This window comes from Anticarsia gemmatalis, chromosome 13 (assembly GCF_050436995.1).
Source record: "Anticarsia gemmatalis isolate Benzon Research Colony breed Stoneville strain chromosome 13, ilAntGemm2 primary, whole genome shotgun sequence".
Lineage (NCBI taxonomy): Eukaryota > Metazoa > Arthropoda > Insecta > Lepidoptera > Erebidae > Anticarsia > Anticarsia gemmatalis.
Genome location: NC_134757.1, coordinates 10,487,122 through 10,498,278, shown reverse-complemented (window position 1 = coordinate 10,498,278; position 11,157 = coordinate 10,487,122). Strand labels below are relative to the sequence as shown.

General features: G+C 38.8%; 1 protein-coding gene across 3 annotated transcripts; it reads left to right on the top strand.

The window, feature by feature from the left end:
* Positions 1-404: 404 nt before the first annotated feature.
* On the top strand, positions 405-7,784 carry LOC142977455 (uncharacterized). 3 transcript variants are annotated; one of them, XM_076121343.1, is made up of 9 exons: positions 405-633; positions 765-891; positions 1,141-1,267; positions 1,465-1,532; positions 1,605-1,732; positions 3,225-3,308; positions 4,220-4,475; positions 4,809-5,019; positions 7,087-7,784. In XM_076121343.1, exons 1-9 carry the CDS (start codon positions 593-595, stop codon positions 7,176-7,178), a joined length of 1,134 nt encoding a protein of 377 aa, XP_075977458.1. In that variant the 5' UTR covers positions 405-592; the 3' UTR covers positions 7,179-7,784. The 3 variants fall into 3 exon arrangements, with proteins under 3 accessions (XP_075977458.1, XP_075977457.1, XP_075977459.1); XM_076121342.1 differs by having other exon boundaries at positions 4,220-4,481; XM_076121344.1 differs by lacking the exons at positions 405-633; positions 765-891 and adding an exon at positions 961-1,067 and having other exon boundaries at positions 4,220-4,481.
* Positions 7,785-11,157: the final 3,373 nt, after the last annotated feature.

The following is an 11,157-nucleotide window of genomic DNA, read 5'->3' as shown; positions in this document are numbered from 1 at the left end:
AGATCTAATCATGATTTTTAATTTAGTTCGTCTAAAATATTATTATACCCATTAAGAAAAATATTTTCCAAATTAAACTTATTACCTATCGTATTTGTACGCAAATTTTCTCTGGCAACGATTCTCAGACAATTATTTATTTTTGCTAGCAACATTGGCACAAGAAAAATCTGTACCATAGACTCAATTTCGCAATATAGAATGGTAGGTAATACAAAAGTAAATTATGATAAATGATTTTGTTAGATATAAATTCACATACAATTAATGATTACACAAATTTAATTTGTATTTAATTTATCTGGTTCAAGTAAAACTTTTACTTTAGTAATTTTATAAAACTTTAATTGATAAATCGATAATTTCACGACGCAGTGCTTTGTCTATGGCGTAGCTGGCGTGGCCGCATTGACAATACGACGCCATTTTGCATTGCTTTTTCCTTTGCATTTGTGTGGCTTTTGGAAAATTCACTGAAATAATTATTATTTTGTTAGTATATCGAATCTGTGATTGTTAGTAATTAAGTAGTGTATATACTTTGTTGTATTTAAATTATTGTATTCTAAGTTTTCGTGTATTTTACGGTACAATGGGCAGAAAGAAGAAGAAGGCATCTAAACCATGGTGCTGGTATCCTTTTCCAATCTCTAACTGGATTACGAAATTAGATTTGTACATGACCTTCGTAATTAGGTCACTTGCAAACATGACTGAAGTATATCTTGACCAAGTTTGTAAAGATTTCCTTAACTAGAGTTCAGGTACTGCAACAGGGAATTCGACGACGAAAAGATTCTAATTCAACATCAAAAGGCAAAACATTTCAAATGTCACATTTGTCACAAGAAACTGTACACGGGACCTGGATTGTCAATACACTGCATGCAGGTATGTGCGTCAGTGCCATAGTTTTGGCAAGCGCCCCGCCCGCCCACGGCCATCGCGCACTCGCTTTTTTTAACTCACATACTTATAATGTATCTTTAGATATTTTGGCGCGACTTACGGGCCCAATTCTGCTCCCATAATAGTACTCAAAAATGTCTTTTCCTATATTCACTTGGGTGGGTTATCTGATAAAAATAGTTAGTGATAATTTTGAACAGTTCACACAGTCAAATTTAACCTTTGTTGCAGGTTCACAAAGAAGCCATAGATAAAGTACCAAATTCATTACCAAATAGGTCAAATATAGAAATAGAAATCTATGGTATGGAAGGTATACCACCTGAAGATGTGAAGGAGCATGAGAAACAAAAATCAGGTATAAAAACTTCTTTATTTGGGCACTACTGAGCCACTTTGGAGTTATGTATGTACAATACTTTTTTTTATTATGCTTGGGACACTAGTCATAAATGTATATAGGTGTGTAGTTTGATTAAATGTTCCAACATAAGCAAGGTGGGTTGATTGTGAGCACTGTGTGTGTATTTTGTAATCTGTTGTTGTTTTGTATAGGTGGTGGCAAAGGATCAGATAGTGACGACGATGAGCCCGCTGCAAAGAAAAAAGCAACGCCAGCATTGGTAAGTCTCTCACTATACAATGTCCAACCAAACTTTACTTCTGTATCTAACTTATGGTCTACTTCGTTTCAGCTGGGACCAGGACCATCATCGGTAACACAGGGTATATTACCTACACCTATGGGTCCAGTCCCTCCGGGGATGTACCCTGGGCCTATGCAAATGAATCCTATGATGCCTCCATTTATGCAAGCACCTAGGTAAGTTACATATACCTTTTAATTGAATCTAATTTGTGGCCATGTTTCTAAAAGACCCCATAACAAAATCAATTGTAATGAGGGGAGGTCTTTTTCAAAAAAAATATGTCTATATTTCCTAAGTTGTAGTTTACCCTTGAAGATGTGTGAAAGAGAGATAACTAATAATAATATTAGAATGAGAGGGGACTTATGTACTTGGTAGTCTTCCTCCTTGCTATCTGTAATGTTGTATTACAATGTTTATTGCAATGTTTTATCATTATTTATCACATGTGTGTGTTGTTGAGATAGTGAAACATGTGACTTGAAGTTTAATGCCAATACTGTTGTTGATTATAAAGAAATGAATATGTAATAAAACTTTAAACACAGATTTTTTCAATCTTATTAGAATGTATATGAAATAGTAAATAAGGCACAATGCGAAAAACCTTTACATTTTAATAATTTTATGTAACTTTACAATTTGATGAAATTGTTTTTTGTTTAATCTATCTATTTTACTGAAAATTCTCATATAATTCCTTTCAGTACTTTTAGTTTGTGAAAGATCTAAACATCCACTAATACATTCCAAACTTTCACATAATAATATATCATGAGACAATAAATACATCAAATCATAACAATAATAAGTTATGCAGACTATCATTTCATTTTATCATCTCTACAACAAAGTTTGAAACAAAGTTGATTAAAAATTGAAACTGCACTCAGGTTTCATGCAATAGTTTCTGTTGCAACAAAGCTGTTCACCTTGATCTACTGCTAGCTAACCAGAGGTCATACAACTTGTATTATAACTTTATAATACACTGCTATGAATATAATACGATATTTTCATCTCAATTCACTCACTGTTTAAGATGACATACATAATATTTCCTTAGATGTAGGCTAAGACCAAAAACCTCCACTTGGTATGAATTGTTTAAGACTATATGGGCCAGCCAGTTTTACAGTTTTTCATGAGTGTTTGATAACCTTTCTGCTATATAAAGCAGTTAGATGTGGTAAAACTGTGCTTTATTATCTTTTAACATACTAAAATAACAATTTTGTATTGTTTAAGAGTAATTAATTGTGTCTACTCATTTTAATGGTGCATAAGTGATTAAAGTCCACACTAATTGAGATAACTCATTAATTTATATACTTAATTTCTCATTAAAATACTTTTCTAATTTGTTTATTCATGTGCTCTTGATTATTATCCATCCTCTTTTTTTTAGTCGACTGCGCGACGCAAAGGAGCGTAATGGGTTTTCTGAATGATATACTGCAGTATTTTATAAGAAACTTATTCTATCTGTAGGTATAAACCAAACTATTGGTGTTCTATTTCACAAGTAGCTAGTTCATGGCATAAATCTGGCACACTGCCAGTTGTTTGATATTTCTCCTCTAAGATTAAGTATTCCCATGCTTTCAACTCGCGAGACTAAATAATTATTTTGTATGCTAAAAATAGCGTGTGTTGTGATTTCAGAATGATGATGCCTGGAATGCGACCACTGTTCCCGGCGGCCAGTGTCGCGACGTCCACAAGTAAACCTACCTTCCCCGCCTATAGGTATGATGCACATCTATTCGGAACTTGATTTTTATATATTTTTCATAGTTTTATTTGCAATATGGCGGGTGCGTTTCTAAGAACGGTTATAATATTTCATAAATGTTATATTCTTGCAACAAAATACACAAGTTTTGTATCAAAATAACTCATTTGCAATACACAAAGTTACTCAAGATAATTGTGTGGTGAGAGCTTGAAATATTTGGCACTAAACAACAGTCAATGTTGAAATTATTTGTCAGTTTAATGTGCCAGTTGACAATAGAAATAGTTTGCTAATTACATTGTATTCATCAGTGTGACAGTTATTGCTATTGATGGTTTATAATGGTTATAAGATATCATGAGATTTATAATGAAACATAGCAGTTTTAGTTTGGTAAGCTTGTGCAAGAGGTCTTCAAAAGCAGAATGATTTGTCTTTATATAGTCATAGTTTTCAATATGCAAAATTTTACAATGCGATATGTGTTGAAGAATTTCTTTCTTATAATATGATAATTTATCACAATAGTTCTTTGTCTGTAGAAAGACAGGTGGTTTCATAACTATTCTGTATAATTTTCCCATTCATTTAGCAGTATGCAAGTAACATGTTAATATATTTGTTCATTATAATATGTAAACAATGGCAGTCCGCGTCCTCGACAATATATTTGCACAAGAAGACTTCTCGCCAACAAAAGTTCCTTATCTCAATATGAAAGCAAACTCTTACTTATCGAGGAAGATATTCCATTATACGTTAGGACATAAGCATCCTTACGCTTCAATAAGATAATTTAAAAATAAAACCGGAACAAAAATGAGAATATCGCGGGGCGGAGCGGTCTCTTTGGCCGCCTCGCCGGCCGTGCGGTGGTGGTATATCGTGTTGTGCTCGCCGCTCACCCGCCCTCGGCACGCAGTAACGCGACCATCAGCGCGCCGCCCACGACGGCGGCGGCGGCCGAGGACGAGGCGCTGCCGCCCGGCGGCGCGGGCGCGGCGCTGGTGACGGCCACGGGCGCCGGCGCCAGCATCGTGCACCCGCCCGAGGACGTGTCGCTGGAGGAGCTGCGCGCGCGCCGCCCGCAGTACCGCCCGCGACCCAAGCCCGACGCGCCCGCGCCCCCGCCGCTGCCCGCGCCCACCATCATCCCGCCCAGCACCAGTCAAGCCGAGGTATGGGTTAGTTGTCTTTCTTTCTTATTATTATTATTACCTCCCGCCCCTCTCCTGACGCCCTTAGTTTTAACGATTGTTGTGTCGTCCCGCACCGTAAACTTCTTCACCGTTCTTCGTTGACGTAAATGATTAGTCACAGATAAATCGTCATAATTTTGGAAAATATTTTATGTGAACCATACTCTAAAATAGACTTTCTCTATCCGATAAATGCCTTACCACGCTAGCGTAGGTATTCATTATAACAAAGTGCGGGACGACGAGTAGAGTCAACTAGCGGTTAGCCACGCTGGGCCCGCGACTGGTGAGTGACCCCGACGTCTGGTGCAGGTGGCGGCGCACATGAACGCGGCGGTGGCGGCGGCGCGGCAGCAGCAGGCGGCGGCGGCGCTGCGGCGCGGGGTGCTGGGCGGCGTGGTGGGCGTGCTGCCCGCCAGCCTGCCGCGCGTGCCGCACGTGCCCGTGTCCATGCCGCAGATGCCGCCCGTCATGCCCATGCTGCACATGCCGCAGTTCAACCTCGTGCGCCCGCTGCAGCCCGGTCAGTACATGCCCTACCCGCCCGCCTACCCGCCACACTACCGCTAGGCCGCGAGACACACTTCACCCCGGACCGGATCTCTGAGTGTCGTTCCCCCTTAATATTTGCCGGGTTTTCGATACCTACACTCTCAGTTGGATCTTTATAAAGAATGTAACCGTTTACTTCCCCTATATTTAAAAGACGATTTGCATATTCCCTCGAGTGCATTAATGTGCACATTGCATAATCGCCCCTCTCATCTCCCCTGTCCTTAACATTTAATACATAGAGGACATTAAAATTTTATGAAGTTTGATATTGTTGAACATTATTTGTTAAACGTTTTACATCTTCCATAGTTTTACAGTAAGTTATAATTTTTACCATGGACCGATTTAACACTGGACAGATCATCGATGAACTTGGATAAAGTGCCCCTTTTTGCTCCATTTTATATGTCCGAGGTCCCACCGAGGCCCCCCGAAGTTTTTATATTAAACTGTAACAGTATTATGATGTATTTGTATAATATTATATACCTTTTACATAGGACATATCAAAGTACTAGGTAATAATTTATAATGATATATTCTCGTTATCTTTAATGTTGCACATTGGACGTGAAGTTATTATGTAATTATTGTATTGAAATGTATTTTTGATGTTGAAATGGTCCAAAGCCTGAGTGCCGACTCGTTAAAAAGTTTTGTACAATGTAACCAAAGAAATTATGTAAATGTTAAAGATGTTAGTTAAAAGACTGGATTTTTTAAACATTCCATAGAAACATACAATTAGTCCATATTTTTATATCAACATGAGAAAACGATTGGCTACAGTTGACATGATGATTGTAACTATGTAACACAATACGACACAAGGTTTTTTTTGCATTTATTGAACCTTAGCATAATTAAAGTGTGGGTGGTTTTTTATTTTAGTAATAATGTGGCTTAACGATAGTTCTAGTTTAAGAGGACAGTAAATGAATAATTGTTTTGAGTATACAATCGTTTTGTTATCACGCAAGACTGTGTGCTATTATTATTAACGTGGAAAATGGAGTGTGCTAGATTGTCGTGCTACAATAAACTTGCATAATATAATTTGATTGTATTTGTTCTATTTTCCACGACAAGTGATGATCTAATTAAGACTTATTAGCTTTAGTAATTGTTGACTGTGTGTAAGGAAATGATCGCTTATGTTTAAGACAGAGACATTTCGCTAAAGTTGTTAGCGCGCCGCCAGAGCAGTGAGCGGTGTAGTCGGTCGGTGGGTGCCACTTGTATATGTTAGCACTGACACGTGGTGACGTCCGCCAGGGTCCGCCAGGGTCTGTCTCAGTATATAAACACATAACAGCTTGTCGATACTCACACGCCCCTAACACCCCACTAACACGAGCGGTCACCCTCTCATACGATACCCTAGTACACTAGTACTGAACGATCCCTAGACAAAACACTGTCAACGAGTTAACTGTGATTTTGATGTGCCATCCGCACTATCGGAGGAACGGAATGAAAATGAGCGGTAATTTTATTCACATTCCTTAATGGATTTGCTTATTGTAGTAGCTCTTATCTTATTACTGTCTCGATTTTCTCGTAGTGTCATATAAAATGTGACTTTGTCGGTTTACGGGTGGGTACACTAATATTATATTTACGTACAGTAGTTTTGTCGCTTTACAATGTGCATGAACAGAAAGAGTTTAATAGTCGTTGGCTGAATTGGATTCTACGAGCAACCATTCTCGGATCACACTGAAACATGCATGAACTACGGATATTACGATTATTACATCGCCGAGTATTTTGAAAGTGTGATTTTTCATGTGAATTATTTATCCTACCTACCTGTGTTCCTTTGCTTATACTGCACCTTACCAGTCGGCCCGGGCGGGCGCGGGCGCCGCCCCCGGGCCCGGGCCCGCCCCGGGCCGCGGCGGCCGCGCCCGGCGCCGGGCGGGTGACAGGCGATTGTTCAGCAGTCACAACGGCTCCGCCGTGTGTTGGACCGCGGGTCCCCTGTTGCTGTGCGGCGCCCCGCGGCCCGCACTGACCCGCTGTTTGTGTGCAGGGATGCTGCTGCCGGGCGGCATGATGCCGATGGGCGCCATGTTCCCGGGCGGCGTGGCGGGGCTGCCCGTCATGCAGCCGCGCTTCCGGTAGCCGCCGCCGCCGCCGACTGCGCCGCGGGCTCGCCGCCACTTAACGTGTCCTCTCTGTTGACAGAGGCCGGCGCGGCCGCCCGCCTGCCCCCGGCCCGCCCCCGGCCCCGAGCGAAGGTAGGCGCTCGTTCCGTAGTAATGTTCTATACGTGCGCTTGACCGGTTGTGTGTCCTCGGCTCGTTGCTAAACCGCGGTGAGGGGAACTAACGACAGGTAAGGGCGGCGCTAGTGTCGGGACAGGTGATGGCAGTCGCCCGGCGCCTCGCCGTGGTTGGGCCGGCAGTTCCCTGCGGCGGGCGGCCGCAGGCGACGTGTTACCTGTCACAACAACGTGTTGTTGGATTGGCGGCCCCCTGTCCCTTAGCCATAAGTCATTATATTCCTTACCTTACCACTGAGCTCTCACATAGACTGTCGACAGCAGATTTCAGTAGTGAATTCAGTTCTTAAATTTTCTGGTGTTAAGAGATGTGTGTAAGAATAATAAAAGAATTAAATGTTATCTGCCTTGATGATTCTCTAAGCGTTTCCACATGAAGTTGTGACGTTTGCCTACTCTTGTAGAATTTTGACTATTTTACGCAATAAATGCTCTGGACATGACAACTTGTTTTTATTTATTTACCCTTGTTCATATTTTCAATGTTTGTGTGCTCTCTATTATATTCTGTCAGTTATATATTATATTGTTGATTTGATACAATTCAATACATTATTTATAACTGATGGATAAAGTTGAATTGTGTATTTAAAAGCGATGTATTTTGCACTACCTGGGTACTGTGTACACAGGCTCGCTAGTAGGTATTAGCACAGTTTGATGTTATAGACGCCCCGTAAACGCATGGATGTTGATTTACATAATTTTTTTAAAGCTAATTGATGTTACACTTTGATTTTATGTATTTTGTTGCGAAACTTGGGGTTGGACTTTCAGAATGTGAATAAAATTGTATATTGAATGCGACGAATTTTTAATAAAGGATATTTTTATAATAACGATGAAATTAATTATTTATGTGAGAATGAATGAAGATATGTATGGGTAGAAAACCAGGGATGCCATTAGGTATTACAGTACCGTCTCCCCTTAAACTCCGTAGAGGAAGAGAACTTATCTCGTGGACGAACTGTGTATAGTGTCCAGGTGTAAGCACAAGATGACGCTAGTGTAGTAACAGTGCGAGAAATAAACTTGGCACCTGTTGTCCGCTAACGCTACTCTAGTTAAAATTTTATAGAATTCGGGAAAATCGTTCTCGTTACCTCTAGCCCCCATTCCTTAAACGTTAAGGTTGGTGTACATTGTAAAGCTGAGTGACGCGATATCATCGAGGTAAGAAAACAATTATGGTAAGTATTATCAGTAAGTAAAGTACAGTCAAAAATCAAGCTAATGAGCGGTTGTTATCATTTTGTTGAATTAAAAAAGCCAAAACTTTTTGTTAATAAATAAAATCAAGTGAAACGTGGGCATTTTTTCCTTTAAAGACGAAATTCTTACTCTTAATACTAGCTAGATTAAAATCCTGTGCTTAAAACCACATAAAGAGTAGGTACCTACAAACTACTCAAGGATTCAAATCTCGCTTAGTTTATCGAGGATGTGTATAGACAGGTAGAGATATCTTTGTTTAGAAATTCATAGTCTGATCTCGTGACAAGAGTTAATTAACAAAAAGACGTCGTCAACTTTGCTGCTACTGAGAATATTGCAATGTGTTAGCAATATTGCAAGGTGGTAATAACATTACTTATGGAGGTATAGTTTGGGGGAGAGCTTTGCTCTACAATGGGCCCGCATAAGTTACAGAAACGTGTGATCCCTCGTGAGAGACAGTCAGCCTGGACTGCTCGAGCTACCGAGGAATAAGCTTTAAAGATTCAAATTCGATTAGGTAAGAGTTAGGTTAATCACTGCTGCTCGTTACAATATTGTAACTGGTTGCACGGAAGCTTGTTATAGAGAAAAATTACCAGTTATAGACCCTGCGACATGCTATTTAAAAACCCCTAAATTTTCTGTATGGTTAAATTCTATCGTAAAAATTGATTTAAATAATTATTATTTTGTGGAAAGTACACTACCTAATATAGTATTTTAAACTGCACGTTCGGCGCAGTGGTTGGTCTGGATGTCAATAATTTATCTATATAATTATGTATTTAGAAGTATATAAGTATGTTTATCAGTTCTTTGGTTACCATAGTACGAGCTCTGCTTAGTTTGGAATCAAACGACCGTGTGTGAGTTGCCCAATGATATTTATTTATTTATTTTTGAATAATTTTAGCTGTTATATAACATGTATTTATCAATATAGACCCTCATGCCAATTAAATTATTGGCACTCTTATGCAAAATATTCCCATTTGACATATTTTTTGCGAAATATTAAATTGGTTTAATAGAAAACCTATCTAATTGGACTAGCTTTTAAGATTTGAGAAATAACAATAGGTATGCAACGAGCCACTCTACCATGTCTTCATTCCTCTAACGTATGGGTAGGGCTAGAGGTTAGTAGTCATGTGACAAACAGAAATATTACATAGTTGGCTAATATTAAAGAAATTACACATAGGTAGGTACCTGATAATAAAATAATGTACTTAATAGTCAAAACAGTATTATCTATACAAATATTCGTTATTACCATGTACCTAATGTAAAACTACAAATTACTGCCTAACTACTTACTGGAGCAACAGCGGCAACGCAGCATGACTCGGGAGTTCGGCGCCGGCGCGTCTCGATCCTGTGATGACACTCACAGTCACAACACTGATATTTCGTGCGGCCTATGCATTACCTACCTAATTACGAGTTATTATCACTGTTATGTTACTAATAACAATTATAATCACTTCGAGCGTTTAATGCGATCGCCATGTCGACGGATAGGTAGTTACAAAGTTGTAATCGGTGTTGCATATAAGCGCGCACCCTTGCTAATAACAAATCTCCCGCCGAATCCAAGGAACGTATACCTACGGTGTGTACCTAATAAGCACCGTGAAAGTCACACAAACACTCACGAATTCATAATGATAAACCCTCATTAACACTATGGCGTCCTCATTGCAATATGTAAACGTCTTATTATTAAAATGTCTATGTTACACAAAACAGTCACCATTACTATTTACCTAATTACACTAAAAACTAAAACAAAAACCATAATTAAGCGTCTTTTTTCCGTAATATTAACAAAAATATTTAGTAATTGGCGCGCGGAATACACCGACAGGTGTGTCAAGACCACAGGCTCTGGAAGTACTGGCGGGAAAGACCGAAAATTCGAAATTCGAATATTATATTACTCTTGAGCCCGGTGAACGAACTTTACTGGAGTTGAATACGGACAGGCCGTGGAAATATGTTTATAAAGTTCATAGTGAATAATTCGGTATTTAATAATAATACCAATTGTAATATTTCACATGACTAACGATCCTTAGTCCTACCCACACGTTGAAGGAAGTAAGCCATGGTACTATACTGGTGGTGTGGTCAGAGTAAATATTATTGACATGGCGATAGTCATATATCGATGTCAGAGATCAATCGTTTTATGTGGTGCGAGGCACTGATACATTGTTTTTTATAAATAGGTTCATAATTACATAAGGATATGAGAAATTAAATAAAAGTGCATATTAATAAAGCTGTATATTGAATTATTACAATAATAATAAAAGGTTTCGTCTGTACACATAACACATTTATACACGACAACTATTCGCTAGACTTGTTAGAAGAAATATTAATAGTATATATCCTAAAATACATGAATTACAACAGGCTTAAAATAATAAAGTAATAATACAATTATTGCATTTAACTAGTATCACCATCAAACGATTCGTTCAACCCAATTAAATCTTTTTGTAAATAATTCACAACATTTAAATTTCAAATTATAAACAAATGATGCTATTTTAAAAATAATTTCACAACAAATACTTATCATCTATG

Excerpts from the sequence above, each read along its gene's own strand:
- LOC142977455 (XM_076121342.1), top strand. The coding sequence starts at position 593 with ATGGGCAGAAAGAAGAAGAAGGCATCTAAACCATGGTGCTG. Across the intron at positions 1,268-1,464 it reads GCATGAGAAACAAAAATCAG|GTGGTGGCAAAGGATCAGAT; the intron begins GTATAAAAACTT and ends TGTTTTGTATAG. Across the intron at positions 1,533-1,604 it reads AAAAAGCAACGCCAGCATTG|CTGGGACCAGGACCATCATC; the intron begins GTAAGTCTCTCA and ends ACTTCGTTTCAG.